General features: G+C 42.2%; 1 protein-coding gene across 2 annotated transcripts in view; it reads left to right on the forward strand.

Annotated features, from left to right (window-relative positions):
- Positions 1-23,205, forward strand: part of VPS13C (vacuolar protein sorting 13 homolog C) — a 442,250-nt gene that overhangs the window by 142,044 nt on the left and 277,001 nt on the right. For both annotated transcript variants that reach the window (XM_033920131.1, XM_033920132.1), the window contains exons 21-25: positions 5,351-5,477; positions 10,338-10,455; positions 17,576-17,708; positions 20,909-20,996; positions 22,950-23,107. In XM_033920131.1, coding sequence (XP_033776022.1) covers positions 5,351-5,477; positions 10,338-10,455; positions 17,576-17,708; positions 20,909-20,996; positions 22,950-23,107 — 624 coding nt within the window. The remainder of the gene's footprint in view (positions 1-5,350; positions 5,478-10,337; positions 10,456-17,575; positions 17,709-20,908; positions 20,997-22,949; positions 23,108-23,205) is intronic.

Here is a 23,205-nt window from a genome sequence, read left to right on the forward strand (position 1 = left end):
TGGGATGTTGCAGACAATTGGCTTAATTCAGTGATGGGTGCTAAAACGTAGGCACCAAAAATCTGGACATTAAGCACCAATGGGAGTGGCCTAAGGGATTTGACTAATAGGAATCTTAGGTCCCTCCCAACACATCACAGAATGCACTGGGAGAGAGGCTTTAGATTCCGTTTGGCCCAGGTGCCTAAAGCCCCTCCTATGAGTGGGGCCTTAAGTGCCTGGGCCAGTCAGGGCCTTAGGCCCCTCCTCTGTGCATCCCACAATGCACTGGGAAGGGGCAGGCCCGCCATTCAGTGAAGGTGGGCATGTGGTGGGCATGTGGCCGGCCGGAGGAAGTATCCATCTGTCCAACTTAAAACAAGGTACTTTGGGGTCTGGTGGGCTTGGGAGGGGGAGATGCTTGGATGCATAGAGGGAGAAATGATCAGCAGAAAAAAAAGGAGGTCATAGTACCTCTGTATTAGTCTTTGATGAGACCTCATTTAGGGTACTGTGTGCCAAAAAGATTTCAATAGGATGGAATCGGTTCAGAAGGCAGCTACTAATATGGTAAGGGGTTTTCGTTATAAAACGTATGGAAACTGACTTAATGATATCAATATGTATACTTTGAAAGAAAATAGTGTCTAAATGGTGTTAGTTAAATCACCATCCCTAAGGACCCAATCTCCAACATTGGGTTCCCGATCCTCAGAGACAACACACTAGGGTCAAATCAATCATCTATGTAGTGATTGACATGTCGATTCGTCACAGGATCCTGTATTGTGCTATAAATAATTTAAATTAATTTCTTCTCATGTGTTCAATGCCCTTAAGTATTTACCGTATTTTCATGCATATAACGCGCGCGTTATACACGATTTTACAAACCGTGCATAACCATGCGCGTTATACGCGTGAGAGCGTTTTACAACTTTTTTTTTACATAGTTCCCCCCCCCTGACGTCCGATTCACCCCGCAGGACCGCTCGCACTCGCACCCCCACCCCGATGGACTGCTCGCACCCCCACAGCCTCCCCACCCCCCACCCCCTATCATGGAGAAGCTCCTACCATTGTCCTGCTGCTTCCTCTTCCGGCAGTCCAGGCCCTTCTGTGAGCCCTGCGTCTGCGCTGCTTCCTCTTTCGGCGGTCCCGCCCTTTCTCTGGCGTCAGAGGGGGTGCGAGCGGTCCTGTGTGTGGGGGGTGAATCGGATGTCGGGGGGGGGGGCATCAGGCTTTCAGGGTGGGGACAGGACTTCAAGGGGGAGAGGAGAGTCGGGGCGGGTGAAAGGAGAGTCGGGGCGGCCAGAGGAGAGTTGGGGCGGGCAAAAGGAGAGTTGGGCGGCGACGGGAGAGTCGGGGCGGCATGCGCGGTATACGGGTGTGCGCGGTATATAAAAATTTCTTTACATAAATTACAGTTTCCCACGCGCTATACCCGTGTGTGCGTTTTACACGGGTGCGCGGTATATGAGTGAAAATACGGTAATTATTTCATAAATATTCAGTACAATATTTTATAACACTGACCACAAAAGCTAAGGGCTCCTTTTACAAAGCTGCGCTAGGGCCTTAACGCGCGGAATAGCGCGCGCTAGCCGCTACCGCCCCCTTTTGAGCAGGTGGTAGATTTTTAGCTAGCGGGCGCTATTCCGGTACGTGCGCTAAAACCGCTAGCGCGGCTTTGTAAAAGGAGCCCTAAGTACAAGCATTATTATTATATAAAATATCGTACTAAATAGTTATGAAATAATTAGATACTTAAGGGCATTGAACCCATGAGAAGAAATTAATTTAAATTATTTATAACACAATACAGGATCCTGTGACGAATCGACATTGTCCATCACTACGTAGATGATTGATTTGACCCTAGTGTGTTGTTTCTGAGGATCGGGAACCCAATGTTGGAGATTGGGTCCTTAGAGATGGTGATTTAACTAACACCATTTAGACCATATTGTGCATTTTGGACCTTTTCTAATAAAGCTAGTGCAAAATTGACTACTTTTAAAGAAAGGCAGGAGAGAGGAGATATATTGCAAATGTTTAAATACCTCTATGGCATAAATGCACAAGAGATGAGCCTTTCAATTGAAAGGAAGCTCTGGAATATGGGGGCAAAGGATAAAGGTGAAAGGGGTGTACTCAACAGTACTCTAAGGAAATACTTCTTTACATAAAAGATGGTGGGTATGTGGAAGGCCTCCCAGTGGAGGTGGTAGAAACAGTATATCTTGCTCAAAAAAGCATGGGACAAGCATTTAAGATCTCCTAAGGAGAGAACGGGATAATGGATGGTATGGATAGGCAGACTTGATTTGTCTGCCATCAATTTTCTAACATTACTAAGGCCTTAGGATTGTCTTGACTCTCTTTCTGAATCTCAGTTTATCTAACTCTGCTCTGAGTTGATGTGGTAAATTATTCCATTGGTCATGCACGGAAAAGGCTCTAGCCCAAGTCATCACTAACCTAAGCTCAGAAGAAACGCTTTCCATAGTGTCTTACATGGCCAAGAATTGACACATATAAGAGCTGATAATTTAAAACAAAAAAAGAAGCTGACTTTATAAGTGCTTTTAAATATTGAACCCAAGATTCATTGCTGGGAGAAAACAGAAAATGTATTTATTATGCTAAATGCATTTTGCTAAGGACATAAGAACATAAGAACATAAGCAATGCCTCTGCTGGGTCAGACCAGAGGTCCATTGTGCCCAGCAGTCCGCACACGCGATGGCCCAACAGGTCCAGGACCTGTGCAGTAATCCTCTATCTATACCCTTCTATCCCCTTTTCCAGCAGGAAATTGTCCAATCCTTTCTTAAACCCCTGTACTGTACTCTGCCCTATTACGCCCTCTGGAAGCGCATTCCAGGTGTCCACCACTCGTTGGGTAAAGAAGAACTTCCTAGCATTCGTTTTAAATCTGTCCCCTTTCAACTTTTCCAAGTGTCCTCTTGTTCTTTTATTTTTCGAAAGTTTGAAGAATCTGTCCTTCTCTACTCTCTCTATGCCCTTCATGATCTTATAAGTCTCTATCATATCCCCTCTAAGTCTCCTCTTCTCCAGGGAAAAGAGACCCAGTTTCTCCAATCTCTCAGCATATGAGAGGTTTTCCATCCCTTTTATCAAGCGTGTCGCTCTCCTCTGAACCCTCTCGAGTAACGCCATATCCTTCCTAAGGTACGGAGACCAATATTGGACGCAGTATTCCAGATGCGGGCGCACCATCGCCCGATACAATGGCAGGATAACTTCTTTTGTCCTTGTTGTAATACCCTTCTTGATTATGCCTAGCATTCTATTTGCTTTCTTAGCGGCTGTTGCGCACTGTGCCGTCGGCTTCATTGTCATGTCCACCATTACCCCCAAGTCCCTTTCTTGGTTACTCTCATTCAATAATATCCCTCCCATCGTATAGTTGTACCTCGGGTTTCTGTTTCCAACATGCAATACTTTACATTTCTCAACGTTGAACTTCATCTGCCATCTCGCCGCCCATTCCCCCAATTTGTTCAAGTCCCTTTGCAATTCTTCACATTCCTCTTTAGTCCCAGCTCCACTAAATAGTTTTGTATCGTCCGCAAATTTTATTATCTCACGCTTCGTGCCTGTTTCTAGATCATTTATGAATATATTAAATAGCAGCGGCCCGAGCCCTGAGCCCTGTGGAACACCACTCGTGACCCTCATCCAGTCCGAGTAGTGGCCTTTCACCCCTACCCTCTGTTTCCTACCCGCCAACCAGTTTCTGATCCATCTATGTACGTCTCCGTCCACTCCATGGTTCTTCAGTTTCCGGAGTAGACGTTCGTTAGGCACCTTGTCAAAGGCTTTTTGGAAATCAAGGTATATGATGTCTATGGGGTCTCCTCTGTCCATCCGTTTGTTAATTCCTTCGAAGAAGTGCAATAAGTTCGTTAGGCACGATCTCCCCCTGCAGAAACCATGTTGGGTTGTTTTCAAAAGTTCGTTTCTTTCCAGATGTTCATCGATGTGTTCTTTAATCAGTGCTTCCGCCAGTTTCCCCGGAACCGAGGTCAAACTCACTGGTCTGTAGTTTCCCGGGTCACCTCTTGATCCCTTTTTAAAGATGGGCGTGACATTGGATATCTTCCAATCCTCCGGGATCATGCCTGTTTTCAAGGATAGGTTGCAAATTTGCTGCAGTAGTTTCGCTATCTCCTCCTTTAATTCCTTCAGAACCCTGGGATGGATTCCGTCCGGACCCGGGGATTTGTCAGTTTTAAGTTTTTCTATCTGCCTGTGTACATCATCAAGGCTCACTTCCATGGATGTTAATTTTTCTGCTTGATTTCCATTGAAGATTTGTTCAGGTTCCGGTATGTTGGTTGTGTCTTCGTTTGTAAATACAGACGAGAAGAACATGTTGAGTCTTTCTGCGACTTCTTTCTCCTCCTTCACCGCTCCCTTCCTGTCTCCTTCGTCCAGCGGTCCCACCTCCTCCCTAGCTGGCTGTTTCCCTTTAACATATCTGAAGGACGGTTTGAAATTTCGTGCCTCCCTGGCTAGCCTCTCTTCATACTCTCTTTTGGCTTTTCGAACCACACGGTGACATTCTTTTTGATACTTCCTGTGCTCCTTATGGTTCCCTTCAGTTTTGTCCTTTTTCCATTTCCTGAATGAATTTTTCTTATTGCCTATCGCTTCCTTCACTATTTTAGTCATCCATACTGGGTCTTTTGTTCGACCCTTTTTGCACCCCTTTCTGAATCTGGGAGTTGCAGGCTCATGCAGATTGCAGATGCTGATCATATTTTAATGGTAAAATTTCAAGGTTTGAACTGTATTTTTGTTGTCTTTTCAGCTAGAATGTTCATTAAAAAGGCAGCCTGTTGGAGGGTGGGTTAATAAGACCATCAGTGGGCATATATTAAATGTAAATGTTAGACTGTCTAGGAGGTTAAACCCTATAAACTGATAATACAATGTTATGATGCACTGGATAAATGAAAAAAAAAATTAAGCTGTTAAATTTTGAATGTGGGTTTTCTCTATATTTTGCTTATAATCTAGCATAACATTTCTTTAATAATCTTCCACATTGTATGGGCTTATGGCAAGTTCATATGCCTTTAAAGGGAACGAGAATGTTATTTGATATTACTGCCTTTCTATAGTTACAATTAAAGTGGTTTATATATTATATATAAGTACTTTATTTTGTACTTGAGAAATTGAAGGGTTAAGTGACTTACTGAATCTTATATAATTTAGATGTTCCAATAAAAAAATTCTGGTGCTGTTTATCCACAAAACTTAAAAATTTGAAGCATTTTAGCAGTTGCTTATTCATTGTTCTTGTAGTTAATACTTTAATGATCTGTTTTAATTGTAGCTAAACAGCATAAATCAAGGTGGCCACCGAGCATCTAGTTTCTCATCTCTTGAAGAAATCATGGACAAGGCATATGACAAGTTTGATATGAAACTTCAAAGTGTGCAACTGCTTTTTGCCAGAGGAGGTATAAAACACTTCTAGAGTCAGGGGTTCAATCTAAAAAAAAATAAAAAATAAATCTTTCTAGTGGCACAGAATGGGAATGTAAGAAAATGCTTAATAAACAAGGTTTTATATATCATATGTATCTCTTGTTCCCTTTCTACTGTGTATACTGTATATTTCACTCCATAAAACGCACTTTTTCCACCCCCAAAAAAGGGTGGAAAAGTGGGTGCATCTTATGGAGCGAATACACCCTGCCCCCTGGTAACTTTTTAAACTGGCGGTGGTCCAGTGCGGTCTCTTGCTGGACGGCTGCCTTTCGTTGCAGAGCAGTTCACAATGCAGGAGTGCAACCTTTGTGAAAACTGACCTCAGCCAATCACAGAGCGGCGCGGGACCAGGCAGGAAGTGCAAAGGCCATGCTTCTGCATTGTGCGCTGATCTGCAACAAAAGACAGCCATCCAGCAGGAGACCCCGCTGGATCACTGCCACTTTAAAAAGGTACCGGGGGGAGGGGGGGGGCGAGGGCTGCGGGCTGTTTCAGGCTGTGGGCGGGCTGCTTCAGATGCAACAGATCACCAGACGCATTCCCCTGTAGAGGAGGAAAAACCAAGAAAATAAAATTCTGAACCAAAATTTTTTCCCTTTGTTTTTCTTCCTCTACAGGGGGGAGAGGGGGGTGCGTCTTATGGTCTTATAGAATGAAAAATACAGTATATAATATGACATAATCCTAACTGAATGAATATTGGCATGAGTAGTATTAGCAAAGAAATACCACATTCTATAAGTAGATATAAATTGTTATGGTAAGAAGGGAGGGGATTGGAGACTAACAATTATATGATTAAAATATTATATGATTAATGTACTAGCATTTGATCAAGGTGGGAACAGAAAAGAGATTCTACTAATGTGAACGAGAATTGATTTTCAAATTGTGATCAGAAGAACCAGAAGATTTAAATGTCAGGATTGAATGAAAGCATATTTTTAAATTGTTTTACAGCTGCAAGATCTAAATAAATATAATCTGATGATCGCAATTGTCTTTGTGCAAGGCACAATTATATAAAATGGCTATTAACCTGATTCCAGATCATATAAAATTTTAAAATATAACTTGCGCCTTAATCAATGGTGTGGCCACCCCTTATTTGATTAAATCAATTTTCCTTTGCCTCATCCAAGATCAGCTTAAAGATAAAGACATTACTGTGTACTCAAGTACCAAGTTGTGAGTGACTTAACAGGGCCACAGTTTGCATGATGTTTTTTTGATAGACTTTTCAATGAGGTGGTTTGCTATTGCTTTCCATAGTTATCTTCACCTCTTGGCTAAGGCTTGGTGCTCATTTACTGAACAAAAATGGATAGATGACTGATTTGGCCAGAGGTGGGCTACCTGATAATCCCAGTGTAGGATTCAAACTTGGCTAATGGCATAGTAATCAAATAACCTGGTAATTGCACCACGAGGCCTCATAAAAACAGTTTAGCCACTATGTTTTGTAAAACCTGCAATGTTTGCAATTGCTTATTAGGAAGACACTATAGAGAGATGTTAATGATACTGCAAATGGCTCAGAACAGTAAATGTTCAATCAGGCAAATGCACCCACTAAATGATGAAAGGTTCTTAGGTTATAAATATATTTTGAACTAGTGTATTAAGCTGGAGAATCCTTGATTAACCTTGAATCAGAAAACCACACCATGGATCTTGTATTCACTACATAGAACAGTGTATCGCAAACTGTGTGCCTCCTGAGATTCCAAATGTGCACCACACTGAGAAGGAAGAGAAGCGCCGGCCAGCTGGCTTACCTCTCGCTGCGAGATGGATAGGGAAGACAGAAAGGAGATATATCGCATTCAGGGAGAAATATCACTCGGGGAGAATCATACTCAGGGGGAAAGGGGGAGAGGGCAGAGAGTGAAAAGTTGGACTCATGGAGGGAGGGAGAGAGAGAGAGAGATGATGGTTAGGGGAGGGAAAAAGGACCAGATGAGAAGCATGCAGGTGGAAGAGAGAAAAAAATGTTGGACTGGTTGAAAGGAGGGAGAAATGTTGGACTGGGAGGAGTGCCAGAAAGATGGAAGGGAATGGAGATAGACTGCATGGGGCAGAAAGGAGGAAGGGAGAGAAAAATGTTACATGGGGGGGGGGGGAGATAAGAAGAGATGACTAAAGGAAGGGAGAGATACCAGACCAGGGAATGGAATGGAAGGAAGGGAGTCTGGTAGCGCTATAGAAATAATAATAGTAGTAGTAGTAGTAGAGAGAGATGCCAAATTATGGGAAGGAGAGGAGAGAGATGCCAGACTGGGAAAGGGGAAAAGAAGGAGAGAGATGTCGGTCTACTGGGGGAGAAGGAGGGAAGGAGAGAGATGTCAGACCATAGAAAGGGGGAGGGAAGGAGAGAGAGAGGAAGGGAAGTTTAAGACATGGAAAAGTAGATTTTGAGAAGAAAGCAGAAAAATGGAAAAATTGAATTTTAAGTTAATGTCAAAGATGGATGCAGGGCAGAAAGTGAAGGAGAGAAAAACAGTCAATGGATAAGAAGGCCCTGGAAACATAGTTAAAAGCACAGAAAAATAAAGTCACCAGACAAAGGTAGGGAAAATGATTTTATTTTCAATATAGTAATTGAAATGTGTCAGTTTTCAGAATTTATATCTGTTGGTATATTGTGTGTCTATAAGAAAAATGAATGGAAATAATTGCATTACAATTAGTAAAGGGGGCAGGATCTGGGGAAGAGCTTGGGTGGGTTTCGGGTGGAGCTTGGGAGGTCTATGGTTAGGGGTACTCAGTTGATATTTGTTAGACTTCCTGCTGTCACATACTACTGGTATTTCAGGATCTGTCTGGAGGGCCTCTGCGCGTACATGGATGTTGATGTGATGTCATTACGGCGACGTACACGCACTTCCAGGTTCCTTGAGCCATGGCCACTACCTTTTAGTGTGCCCCAGCTCAAGAAAGTTTGAGAGACACTGACATAGAAGAACCCTAATACCTCTGAGATTTGAGAGAGTTTGGAAGCAATTAAGCATTTTGACTCCCTGCCTACAAAAATGTAGTTTTCTCTTGGTTACTTTGAAATTGCTCTCCTGCATCTATCTCAATATTCATTCAAAAGAGTTGGACAAATAAGCATGCATATCCTGCAAAGATGTAATTACAAGAAAATTACTTCTTTATTAAGTATCGATTTGTAATGACAATAATAATCATATGAAATCAACAGTATCCAACTTATATCAAATCACAAAAGAAATATAATAATAAGGTAAATTAGTCAAGTTTCAACTGTTTGTTAGTCCACAATAATATGAAGGAGGAGTTCCATAAAAATCGAAAATTAATTTACTCCGTCACTTATTAAGGAAAATAATGGTCGTTTGAAGTGGACCTAATCTATACTTCTTCGAGCATTCATTCCTGAATATTGACAGGTGTACTTGCAGACCTCACCTCATTTTCCAAAATAAATCTCGTCAACTGTGTAGAGTCAAAAAAGTATACCTGGCTCCCTTGAAATTAATCAAACATTTGCAGGGAAACCTTAATACAAAGGGAGCTCCCAGTTTTAAAACCTGGGGTCTCAATAGCAAAAATTGTTTCCTCTTTTGTGTGTGTTAATCTAGACATATCTGGGTACATTCTTATTTTTTGATTTAGAAACAAAACATCTTTATATTTAAAAAAACAACTTCAATAACCAATCTCTATCTGAATCTAAGGTTAATTGCACAAATAATGTAGCAAATGTAATCTGTTCTGAGTCTGATTATTTTCTATTAAAGTCATCAAGTCCAATAGATCTAATTCAGGTTCCTGATGTACAAGAAAATTTAATAGAATATCACCATAAGAATAATAAAGTAGTCCCATAGATTGCAAAATTGGTTTCAAGGATCTCAAAATTGGTGATAAGGAGGTCCTTGAAGAATCCCTTGGGCCATTGGCCAAACTACTGAAAAATCTTCCCTGCCAGCTACATTATAGTGATTTGTTTTAGTGGAACCTGAGAAGCAATTTAAGACAGTGCCACTTATTCCTGCAGCACTGAGATAAGATAGCAAAGAATCATGAGGGTTAAAGTCAAAGATAAATCTAGCTGCATCACAAAAATTTGGTATCCCTTCTATCATTAAGAACCCTGTCAATAATGTTGCAATCAATGTCTCAATATTAAGTGTGAAAAATAGACCAAGTTGTAGCCACATCTGATGGACTACGAATTGACTCATTTAAATGACCAAAGCAGCCTACTACTATTAATATCACTTATATAGTGCTGAAAAGCATATGCAGTGCTGTACATTTTGACATTTATAGACAGTCCCTGCTCGGAAGAGCTTACAATCTAACTTGGACAAACACAACATATAGAGTTGTGGATGTAGAACTCAAGGTGAAACCTCTACTATTTTAGCCAGCACACAAATACCGGTACATTATTTTACAACAGGCTTGTAAATATGGGTGTTAGATATAAAGTGTGTGTGTGTGTGAGGGGGCAAGTAACTCTGAATTGTACCTGAAATGCAGTTCATCTGGAGCTTGAGGTTGAGAAAATGAATTTATTGTTAATCCATTGTCGGTACTTGTGTAAATTAATATATATATATATATATATATATATATCTATATATCTATATATCTATATATCTATCTATCTATATATATATATATATATATACACAAGTGTATGTATTTTGTCACAGGAATAAAATAATCTTTAAAGAAGCACTTTATATATTTATATCTTTAAGGATTTCACATTACATCAGTTAATACCTCACTTTTTTCTAATGTTTCAATTTAATGAGTTGTTCTTGGGTTGTTTTTTTTTGTGTTTTTTTAAGATGAAGACTGGAAAAAGGCAAGATTTCAGCATCCATCAACATTACATATATTGCAACCTTTGGATATTCAAGTGGAAATTGCCAAAGCTATGGTAGAAAAGGACAGAAGAATGGCTAAGTAATATGTTAAATTACATTAGTAACCTAACAAAATAGCATTAAGAAATTATATTTCAAACATTAATGGAGCTTGTAACTTAATTCTAGTAAGGCACTGAAAATAATCTTCTAGTATATAAGATTAAAGTTAATGGTACCTTATAGTTTTGAGGCTTAATTTTATGCCTCTGTAATGAACTAGTTAACAGAACCAGGGGTAATCTGTTTGAAAGAATAAAGCAACCTTTTTATCCTACCTTAGGAAAGAGGAAGTCTTACCATAAATTTAAACTGTAAGAACTATAGACCAGATACTATAAACGGCTCTGAGGGATGTGGTTGTCAATCAAAAAAGGTGCCATTTATAGAATCATGCCTAGTGGTGCCTAAGTGAACTTGGATATCGCTAGGCATCCTAGACATAGACACCTCTCTATTAGGCCAGTATTTTACTCTCCTAACATGGTGACGCCTATATTAGACATCTAACGATGCTTAAGTCAACCATGCATATTCTTCGCCCATAACCATGCCTATTTTTAAACATAGGCATCATTAGGCATCCTTAGGAGTGGGAGGGCATCTCCATTTAGGCATTGCTATGCTATGCATCCTAAGTGTTTGGTGCAGACCTCATAAATTGATTAATTGGTTGTAAACCGGCATGGTTAATTACCTTGCCGATTAGGCTGATTAAATTTGGCATAGATCCCGAACTTAGATGTCCCTAGGTGGCTGCAATAGAGTGCCTAGTGGCGTCAAATGTTGGCGCTATTTATAGAATTCCCCTTTATGAAATTATTCTTGTGTAAGATTTTTGTGATAAAAATGTATTGTTGGTAAGTATTAGTTTTGTGATGAATAAGATACTCGGCCTATTGTTACAATCTTTTGGTGATATCTAAGAGTCCTATAAAGTTTTGAAAGTTCATATTATGTCATTTTTTATGGAAACATTTTAAAAACAGACTCCAGTTTTTATTTACTTTTTCATATTATTAACCTTCTAAGAAAATTAAAGGTGAATGAGATGATACTGAGAAGTTAACAAGAAACTATAAAAAGCATTTCTCATCTCCAAAATTTCAATAGAAAATGGAATTCTAGTAGTATATCATTCAGTTTCTGAGAGCCAATATCTTATATTCAGTTAAAGGAATATAAAAGCTATTAGAATTTAAGTAACTTTTCTTTAACCTCAGAAAACATCCACAAGATTGATTTTATTTTACGGAAATAGATGTTTGTTTGCTCATGGATATACCTTTAAATGTAGCTGCTGCTAGAGGGTGCTGCAGAAACCTTGACTACCACATAATTACAATGATATTTAGGGGGATAATTAAGGTGTGTGAAAACTGGAGTACCTCAGTTTAGTTACTCCCACAGTATATGAATATTGCTGCTTGTAATCCACCTTGAAAATGTTACTCTCACTAGCCAGAAGCATTTTGGTGCTAAGCTGCAGCCTAATGTTTCCTGGCTGCTTCTTAAGGGGACCAGCGAAACTGTAAAGATGCTTCTCCTTCCCAATCGATTGTCTCTCTTTTGGCAGAGCGCTCCCCTCCACTAAGATTTCCCTTTCAAAATTCCTGGAGTCTAGTGGGTTAGGGCAGGACTGAGCCCCCAGTTGCTTCTACTGCTAGGTGTTGCTATTACCATTTTTGAACTGAGCAGGAATGAGGAACACTTCTGCCCCAACTCCACTAGACCATCCCCCCCCAAAAAAAAAAAAATGTTGTAAGATAGGCCTAGGGCAGTGGTTCCCAAATCTGTCCTGGGGGACCCCCAGCCAGACAGGTTTTCAAGATATCCCTAATAAGAACATAAGAACATAAGCAGTGCCTCCGCCGGGTCAGACCACAGGTCCATCTCGCCCAGCAGTCCGCTCCCGCGGCGGCCCAAAACAGGTCAAGACCTGTCTGAATCATCAGAAGGGGCTCCCTTGCCACCTTGGTTTCCCATTTAAGTCCTGCCTTCCTATCGAAGTCCTAGCCCTCCGGTCTTGCACATGCACGACCAGGTTAGTTTATACTCATTACCTGATTAACTTCCTATACTTGTGTTACATCCCAGCTCCTCCCTCAGTATCCCACGATCCCTTTATCCCTCAGGAATCCATCCAATCCCTGTTTGAATCCTTGTACCGTATTCTGCCTGATCACTTCCTCCGGTAGCGCATTCCAAGTGTCCACGACCCTTTGGGTGAAAAAAAACTTCCTTGCATTCGTTTTGAACCTATCTCCCTTCAGTTTCTCCGAGTGCCCCCTCGTACCTGTTGTCCCCTTCAGCCTGAATAATCTGTCCCTATCCACCCTCTCTATGCCCCTCATGATCTTGAAGGTCTCTATCATATCACCCCTGAGCCTCCTTTTTTTCCAGAGAGAAGAGCCCCAGCCTATGAATATGCATGAGAGAGATTTGCATACCTGTCACTTCCATTATATGCAAATCTCTCTCATGCATATTCATTAGGGATATCTTGAAAACCTGACTGGCTGAGGGTCCCCCAGGACAGGTTTGGGAACCACTGGCCTAGGGTGTGGACTTTGAAAGAGTTGGGGGGTGGATTTGGAGCAGGGAGGAAATTGTGAATGCATTGGGAAGAGGTATAGTGATGGATGGGTGAATCAACAGGAAAGGTCAGCTGCTTCTTTACAGTTTATTATCGATTAAAACGTGAAGGTGTTGAATACACCATTGAAAAGTTTTTTGTTAATCGGTTATATGAGAGGGTTTTGTGACCAATGATAGAGAACCTGTCCTGCTGAGAAACCATTGCTGGAATTTATTATTCTATATGGTGCAGGCTTCTGAGGTCTTTCCCTCTTACTTAATATTAAGTCAATTGCATGTGGAACCTGTATTTTTTGATTTGTGTTCTTTACAGTTTGGCCAGCCCTTTTAAGAAGCAGCCTATTGCAACTCCACCGTCACTCTGCCCATACTGTGCCCTAGGAATTCCTGTGTGGTGTTTGGTGTGTATGCTTTTTGCAGGGCATACTCCTGCATAATTTATAAACAACCTTTTCAGCATGTTAAACTGACTTTACTTGCAAATCCCACACCCAAGGTACAAACAATAGCCAAGCTCCCAGGAGATTTATAAAGAAGACTGACAATAAGAATCTAATAAACCCCAAACCTTGTAAAAACTTGATAAGCAACGTTGTTTCATTGTAGCAGCTTCCTCATACCAAACAAACAGCATTCCATCAGGATTGTTTACAAAAATATCCACATTGGTTTAAAAGTACCGTATTTTCGCGGATATAACGCGCGCGTTATACGTGATTTTACGTACCGCGCATACCCCTCGCGCGTTATATGCCTGAGCGCGGTATACAAAAGTTTTTAAACATAGTTCCCACCCCGCCCGACGCCCGATTCACCCCCCCAGCAGGACCGCTCGCACCCCCACCCCGAATGACCGCTCGCACGCGCTCCCACCCGCACCCGCATCCACGATCGGAGCAAGAGGGAGCCCAAGCCCTCTTGCCCGGCCGACTCCCCGACGTCCGATACATCCCCCCCCCCCCGGCAGGACCACTCGCACCCTCACCCCGAAGGACCGCCGACTCCCCAACAATATCGGGCCAGGAGGGAGCCCAAACCCTCCTGGCCACGGCGACCCCCTAACCCCCCCCCGCACTACATTACGGGCAGGAGGGATCCCAGGCCCTCCTGCCCTCGACGCAAACCCCCCTCCCTCCAACGACCGCCCCCCCCCCAAGAACCTCCGCCCGTCCCCCAGCCGACCCGCGACCCCCCTGGCCGACCCCCACGACACCCCCACCCGCCTTCCCCGTACCTTTGTGTAGTTGGGCCAGAAGGGAGCCCAAACCCTCCTGGCCACGGCGACCCCCTAACCCCACCCCGCACTACATTACGGGCAGGAGGGATTCCAGGCCCTCCTGCCCTCGACGCAAACCCCCCTCCCCCCCAGCCGACCCGCGACCCCCCTGGCCGACCCCCACGACCCCCCCACCCCCCTTCCCCGTACCTTTGGAAGTTGGCCGGACAGACGGGAGCCAAACCCGCCTGTCCGGCAGGCAGCCAACGAAGGAATGAGGCCGGATTGGCCCATCCGTCCTAAAGCTCCGCCTACTGGTGGGGCCTAAGGCGCGTGGGCCAATCAGAATAGGCCCTGGAGCCTTAGGTCCCACCTGGGGGCGCGGCCTGAGGCACATGGGCCAAACCCGACCATGTGTCTCAGGCCGCGCCCCCAGGTGGGACCTAAGGCTCCAGGGCCTATTCTGATTGGCCCACGCGCCTTAGGCCCCACCAGTAGGCGGAGCTTTAGGACGGATGGGCCAATCCGGCCTCATTCCTTCGTTGGCTGCCTGCCGGACAGGCGGGTTTGGCTCCCGTCTGTCCGGCCAACTTCCAAAGGTACGGGGAAGGGGGGTGGGGGGGTCGTGGGGGTCGGCCAGGGGGGTCGCGGGTCGGCTGGGGGGAGGGGGGTTTGCGTCGAGGGCAGGAGGGCCTGGGATCCCTCCTGCCCGTAATGTAGTGCGGGGTGGGGTTAGGGGGTCGCCGTGGCCAGGAGGGTTTGGGCTCCCTTCTGGCCCAACTACACAAAGGTACGGGGAAGGCGGGTGGGGGTGTCGTGGGGGTCGGCCAGGGGGGTCGCGGGTCGGCTGGGGGACGGGCGGAGGTTCTTGGGGGGGGCGGTCGTTGGGGGGAGGGGGTTTGCGTCGAGGGCAGGAGGGCCTGGGATCCCTCCTGCCCGTAATGTAGTGCGGGGTGGGGTTAGGGGGTCGCCGTGGCCAGGAGGGTTTGGGCTCCCTCCTGGCCCGATATTGTTGGGGAGTCGGCGGTCCTTCGGGGTGAGGGTGCGAGTGGTCCTGCCGGGGGGGGGGGATGTATCGGACGTCGGGGGGGGGCATCAGGCTTTCAGGATGGGGACAGACCTTCAAGGGGGGACAGGACTTCAAGGGAGGACAGTGCACGGAAGTCAGGGGGGGTGAACGGAGAGTCGGGACAGCGCACGGAAAGTCAGGGCGGGCGAAAGGAGAGTCGGGCAGCATGCGCGTTATATGCCTGAGCGCGGTATAGAAAAGTTTTTGTACATATCATCGTGATTTCTGCGCGCTATACCCCTGTGCGCGTTTTACAATGGTGCGCGTTATATCCGCGAAAATACGGTAGTTCTTGCCTTCAAACTTTGAAATATGTATCTGCAGAGATTGTGTAGTGTTGCTTTCTTAGTCTAACCTAGGTTAGTCTTTCTTAGTCTAACCTAGCTTGTTAAATGTCTCCAGGAAACTGCTGGAAAAGGTATGTACAGCATTGTGAATCGGATCAAAACAATTTGCAATTCCCAAAATAGCCTGGAAAGAATGAAAAGGAACTATATGATAGGATAGAATGAGCAAAACCAGAACTGAATTTAATAAATACAGCACAGAAAGAAATACAAAAGGGTAACATAGTAAGGAGCAAACTTTTTTTTTTTTTTTTGCTAAATCCCACCAGACCAGCCATTACCAACCCAGTGGATATTCTGAAAACTTGATGGGACTAGGTGTGCCCTGAGGACTAGGTTGGAAATGGCTACGCTAGACCCACTTCTCAAGCAGGGAAGGTAAGGCTGAACAAATGAATTCTGAGGGCAGCTTTAAACTCAGTTTGAGATGGGGTGGTGCAGAGTTCCATAGTGTAAGGGCCAGAAAGAAAAAAGTGAAATGGTTGAGCTAAAGCGGGAAGATAGTAGAACAAAGGTGATGAGTTGCCTTATATGGAAACAGTACCAATATATACTTCTACAATTCTGGGAAATAGCTTTTGAAAATTGTCTTCTGTCTCAAGGTATTTGTTTATGGGTTCATTGCATAATCATTTGTTAGCAACATTAAAGCCTTGCAAGCTGCTTTATTCATATTCCATGTTAATGTCAGGCTGCTAACTCGTGGCCTGATGTTCCTGAGGAGTACATCTTAAAAGGGCTGCTGTGGGAAAAATGCAGTGGCTCCACCCTCTCCCCTGCCGAGAAACTCCAGGAGCCCTTGCCACCCTCCACCCTGAGGACCTACAGATGTAGAGGAGCAATTCCAGTCACTCCTATTCTGACACTGGATCCATGAGCAGCTGGGGACCTCCACCACTTCATTAGGCCAGGGGTAAGCAATTCCGGTCCTTGAGAGCCAGAGCCAGGTCAGGTTTTCATGATATCCACAATAAATATGCATGAGATAGATTTGCATCTCAAGGAGGCAATGCATGCAAATCTATCTCATACATATTCATGGTGGAGATCCTGAAAACCTGACCTGGCTCCGGCTCTCGAGGACCGGAATTGCCTACCCCTGCATTAGGCCTTGGGTAGGTAGTATTTGAGGGGGTTGTTTGTGTGTGTGTAGTTTTTAAATCCCTTTTAAGATGGCCCTTTTAAGATGGTGTTCTGGACCTTTGGGCCATATGTCAGTTTTTGAGCTGATGTTACTTTTCCAGGAATAATGCAGCTTACAGTGTTCAATGCAAGCTATGTTTATTTTTATTTTATGTGACGACTACACTTTAAGCTATGTTTTTGTTTATATTTATTTTTTATTTAAATTTTTATTATCTACCTAAAATCTAGGCGGCTTACAATAAAACTTTCATAATCTGTTGAACAAACGAACATTAAACAAATATCACATTGTTTGCAACGCCCATAAGCTATAATAATAATACAGAAAGCTTACCAAGTTCATGGATCTTTTCAATTAAATACCAAAAAAATAAGTTTAACAATTTCCTAAACCTCAAAATATTATCACATAATAATGAGGTATTTTGCATGCATTAGCATGCTTTGCATCTACATAGTACATATTACACAGTAACATAAATTAACATGCATTATAGTAATAGAATGCACATTACTGCTCTTTAATGTATATTAAGGGAAAATAATGTGCAATGTTACTACAGTGCATCTTGACTTCTTCCTAATAGATCTGAACTATTTATTGTTCCTTGACTTGATCAATTTAATATGGATTTTCTCATTTGCCATTTGTTTTTAAGCAGCTATACATCTTCAAACCACTAAAAGCTATTAGCATGAATTCAGTTACACTTAGATAATGACTACATTGAATTATTTTATTTTTTATCTTTCATGCAATAGTATATCTGTCACTTTTTTTTAGATTTAAAATATCAGGAGAGCTTCCCTTGTTGCATGTAAGAATCTCTGACCAAAAGATTAAAGGAGTTTTTGACTTGGTTGACAGCATTCCATTTCCACAGAGTTCAAGTTCACCTTTGGTTGGTGATAGAAAGGTAAATATTGAGAGGAAAAAGGACACTTGCAATGAAAATTATACAATACATTTTTATGTGATTGGTCAGACTCTATTTAAGCTTGCTCTTGATTTGGTTTGGTATTGGTGCTTATTTTAGAAGCTCTGTTTTAAATTTAGGCGTGCTTAGTCTGGCATTTAGATGCTTGTATTGCATAAATGTCTAAATCTTGATTTTACAAAGATGTCTACAATTTTAAAAATGTGTGTGTAGCCACCTTCTTCAACTTTGAAATTAAAAACAGATAGCAGGAATCCTCAACCCCCGCCTGCTGAAAACATCCATATAGTCTACCATAATTCCCCTCAGACAACTGTGGCACTTCGCTGAAATGCTCCCAGTTGCCAGTGTTAGCACCCTGCGCATAACTCTGTTCTTGTGCATGAACGAAACGTGTGGGCTATCAGCCTTGGCGGCTCAATAGCACTGCTGATGTTGTCTGAGGGGTGTCATGGTAGGCTGCCAATGTCTTCAGATGGCAGGGCTTGGGGATTTTGCTAGTTAAACCAAGGATGCACCACTGCTTGGATGGACCTAGTCAAAAGTGGAAGGGCTTGGGCCCACCCAAATATTTTGGTAGTGTGCCATTTAAAGCTTTATAAAAAATACAGCCACATTTAAAAAGTACTTGTCCCTCTACTGGAAGCCACTGTAGCTTTCGATAAGGCATTAGGTTGATTTTTAAATTGTCAAAATACAAACATATATCTGCTGAATTTTGTATAATTCAAAGTCTTAAAATGTTTTTTGGGGGAGAACCTGCTAAGTATATAATATTGCAGTAATTTAAAATGCAAGGTACAATAGAAAACACTAATTCTCAATATTATTATTATTATTATTATTTTATTTCTTATATACTGCCAAAGCCGTAGTAGTTCGAGGCGGTTTACAATAAAGAAGGACTGGACAATCAGCGAATAGTTACAATCAGTGAATACAGATACAACAAGGAATCAGCGAATATGGTTTACAACAGAGAAGGGCAGGTCAATCAGCGAGATGTTACAGTCAGCGAATACAGATACAATAAAAATGCATGTGCAGGGGAACGTGCGAAATATGAGGGACAAAAGTGGGTGGGCAGGGCGAAGGGTAGGGAAAGAGAACTTGGGGAGCAGGGGTGGGAGGGAGTGAGGGAGGGAGGGCTAGGTTGTAGTTCGGTTGAATAGGCTGAATAGGGAAATCATGATTGGGGTCCTGGACCTCTAGAGCTAAACTATGGAATTAATTTCCAGAATCACTTGATGGTCATCTTTAAAGCAAAGCAAGAGGATTTCTATTTTGGTCTGTTAATTGTGTGCCACAACAAAGGTTCCCTATGAAAATCTTCCAGGGAGCTGGTCTATTTAGAACCTGCTATAGCTTGAGCATAACTTTCCATGAACTTCATTAGCAATTTTTCCAACCTTGTTTGAAGGTATCTCAATCTACTAAGCTGCGCTAGCGGTTTTAGTGCGCACTGCATTGCCGTGCGTGCTGGACGCTAATGCTATCATTGAGCTGGCATTAGTTTTTGGCATGTAGTGCGGGGTTAGTGCGTGCTAACCTGCAGTGCGCGCTAAAAACGCTACTGCAGCATAGTAAAAGGTGCCCTAAGTTTTATAGTAGACTTTATTTTCTTGTGAATAGGTTATTTTATCCTGATTTCCTATGTTGCCATGATCTTTATTAGTCAAACTAATACAGGGGAAAAGATATAACACCCAAAAAATGTCAAGAATGGAAGCAAAAAATATACGTTGTGAAACAAAGGCTCCCAAACTATAAATCTAAATAACAAAAATCATTCACAAAATCATTTTTATGTGTTGGTAGGATATAGCTCAGAGACATGGAGGGGCCAACAAGGGGGACGAACCCCGACCACCTCACCACCCAATCATTGCTTGACCCTCCATTTTTAATTTTCTTGCAAAATGTCACTTGTGATTAATAAAAACTTTAAACACTCTTCAAAAATATTTAAGAAGTGAAAAAACCACTTAACTAATGGTTGGTTTCGACGTGGCACGTTTCGATTGCTGCTTCAGGAAACCATAAAGGCTGGAATTCTAAAGTCCAAAAATGGTTTGTCAGCAAGAGCGGGTGAAATTCTAAAACAATACAAAAATAAAAAAATACTTTGTTAGGACTGTTCTAAGAAACTTTAAGACATGCTCAAAAACATAAATACAAACAAAATTCATTTGGCTTATGGGCTAAGGCAGGGGTGTCAAACCTGCGGCCCCGTGAAGTATTTTGTGTGGCCCCAGTCGAGGGCGATGCAGTGTTTTCCTCTTCTGCCCCTGGGTGTTTACCATCTTGACGGCTCCTTCCTCTATCTTGCTGCAGCGTTGGGCCCCAGAAAATTTTTTTTTGGCCAATGCAGCCCAGGGAAGCCAAAAGGTTGGACACCCCTGGGCTAAGGAATACCTGAAAAACATTAGCTCTTCCTTCTTACAGAGGCTCTCGAAATCACTGCTTAACAGCAAAAAACATCGAGGAGAGAGAAAATTTAAAGGGTCATTGCGTGAGATACGTAATGATGTAACCTGTGAATGAACCAATAGGTATGATACCCACTGAAAACAGCTGATTTTTTAAAAAATTCTTTATTGAATTTTAAGTATGAATTCAGTTACACTTATGGCCTCTTTTACGAAGCCACGCAGCAACAGCCCTGAAGCCCTTTAAATCTCTATGGGCTCCGGGGCCGTTAGCGTGGCTTTGTAAAAGAGGCCGTTAGATAATGACTAAGGGCTCCTTTTATCAAGCCGCGCTAGCAGGGTGAACGCGCATGACTTTTTTTCATCACGTGTTAACCCCCCCACGCTGGCCCAAAACTACCGCCTGCTCAAGAGGAGGTGGTAGTGGCTAGCGCAGCTGGCAGTTTAGCGCACGCTATTACGCGCATTAAACTGCTAGTGTGGATTTATAAAAGGAGCCCTAAATTGAATTATTTTATTCTTTATCTTTCATGCAGTAGTATATCTGTCACTTTTTTTTAGTTCAGATAGTTTATTATGTCCACCATCTTTGTAACGAACCACATAATTCACAGTTCATTTATTGATCATAGTTGTCAAATTTTTCTGTAAATTCTATTTTTTTTTTTTCTGTAAACTTCATTGGCTCTCACTCATAAGAGACCATTGTGTTTAGGAAGGACCAGTCTTACTTGTATTTTATTTCTACAGCTGCCTATTATTCATTCTGCTGTTGACAGAGAGAGATTTTTTAAACATGACTTTGAAAAGTCATTTCTTCTGGAAGGAGAGGAATCAGGTGAGAACCTTTTTTACAAAAATGCTTTTTGAGAATTAATTTCTCCTTGGTATGTCATCATAAAGTTGTCAAATATTTACTACAGAAATGATGGATTTTTCTTGTACTTTTAACAAGATAGTTAAGACACAAACTTTTTGAATCTTTTAATTCATGCTACTAAGAAATAGAGAAGACAACTTAATATTCCAGTACCCTGCATTATGTATTTTCACCATCTAATAGCACAAAAGTATATGAATATTATGGAATAGTCTCTTTAAGGAAGCCTATTTATTAAGAAGCATTACTTATAAAGTTAAAACTTTCTTTCTAACACATGACCAACATCAATGAGCTCTGTCATATGCAATTGTATATAGATGCAGCTCCGTAATATTAAAGTTTAAGTTTCGGAGGTAATCACACTTTTTTTGAAGCATAGTGAAGCTACCAATGCTCTCGGGGAAAAATAACATGTCTACTAATACTCTCAGGTATTTTGTCCTATCATCCTCCACTTGCCCAAACATCAGTGGGACAAGAAGCACTAAAAATTCTCTCATCCTCTGGTAGCAAATCTTACACCCATCTGAATATTTGCCCTTCCTCCATTATTCTTTATCTTAGACCAGGGGTAGGGAACGCCGGTCCTCGAGAGCCGTATTCCAGTCGGGTTTTCAGGATTTCCCTAATGAATCTGCATGAGATCTATTTGCATGCACTGCTTTAATGCATATTCACTGGGGAAATCCTGAAAACCCGACTGGAAACAGCTCTCGAGGACCGGAGTTCCCTACCCCTGTCTTAGACCAAGGTTCCCTAAGGCAGTAGCATTGCCCATTTGTTCTTCCTTTTATGACATGGGAATTCCAAATGATGCCTGCTGAATCAAAGCTGTTTTTTTTCCCCTGTACAAGGCAGTTGTAGGACAGAGGGGGCGCTTTATATTAGTAGGCAACACTTTTTTAATTTCAGCACTAGTACGTGCATTACTCCTGTTCTGGTGATGCTCTAAAGCACAGGTGTCAAAGTCGGTCCTCGAGGGCTGCAATCCAGTCGGGTTTTCAGGATTTCCCCAATGAATATGCATGAGATCTATTTGCATACAATGAAAGCAGTGCATGCAAATAGATCTCATGCATATTCATTGGGGAAATCCTGAAAACCCGACTGGATTGCGGCCCTCGAGGAGGGACTTTGACACCCCTGCTCTAAAGGATATTGAGCAAGGAAGATTAATTTGGGTCAAGGTAAGGGGTCTGGAATATTCACCAAGAAGTGGGTTTAATCATAGAGCCAGCAGGAGGTAGCTACATAAGAGCATCTGTTAATTGTGTTTTCTGTTGGTGTTATGCACGTGGGGTTCACGTGACCCTAGAGAGGATGGTGTATGAAGGTGTGAAGGGCTACTAATAAACATGATACCATTACTTCTAATGTGTACTTGTTAGTGGTACTTTGTTTGGGATATAGGATTTACTGTGGACTTAAACCCATAAATTTTGTATAATCACTTGCAAATTGATGTTTTAAGCACAAGTTATATGCTTTCATTTACTAAGACAAGTGAAGAAAAAGTTCTAAATGAGATCCATTGATTTTAATACCAAAAATGATAAGGGAATAGGTGTTCAAATCCACACTTTTAACTTTATATCACTTATCTTCTAGTGTAGAGCAGGGATCCACACAATAAAATACATTAATATCAAAAATTCTGGAGAAAAAAGACCAAAAACAAAGCTTTGCCTGCATGGCCTCACAGCTGAAATATTAGACAGATTTGTATTGAACATTGATTTCTCTCATTTCTTAACTTATGTTTGCCCTTATTGTAATAATTTAATGTAGGTAAAGTGATTCATTGGCACATTTTAGTTAAAAGCAAAAGTGAATTTTGCTAACATCTTTGGATGTGAGCTTCTTATGTTCCTTGAGCAACTAATCATGTCACCTGTTCTTTTCTCTTAGAATCTGAAGAAGAATATTTTGAGATTAGAGAAGATTCTAGCCAAGTAAAAATTCAAAAGGTTGTTGAGCATACAGTGGATGCAACCAAAATTAAAAAAGATGTAGAGACTGCTGTTGAGGAACTAACAAATTTTCACCTCAAGTTTGAAGTGAAAGAGGTATGTGTGTTAGTTTTGTTCAGCTACTACTTTGAAAATTCTTCAATTTTTCCCACCTGCTCCAAATCACATCACTACCATGTGTATCTTAATAGAAC

This window comes from Geotrypetes seraphini, chromosome 14 (genome assembly GCF_902459505.1).
Source record: "Geotrypetes seraphini chromosome 14, aGeoSer1.1, whole genome shotgun sequence".
In the NCBI taxonomy this organism is placed as follows: domain Eukaryota; kingdom Metazoa; phylum Chordata; class Amphibia; order Gymnophiona; family Dermophiidae; genus Geotrypetes; species Geotrypetes seraphini.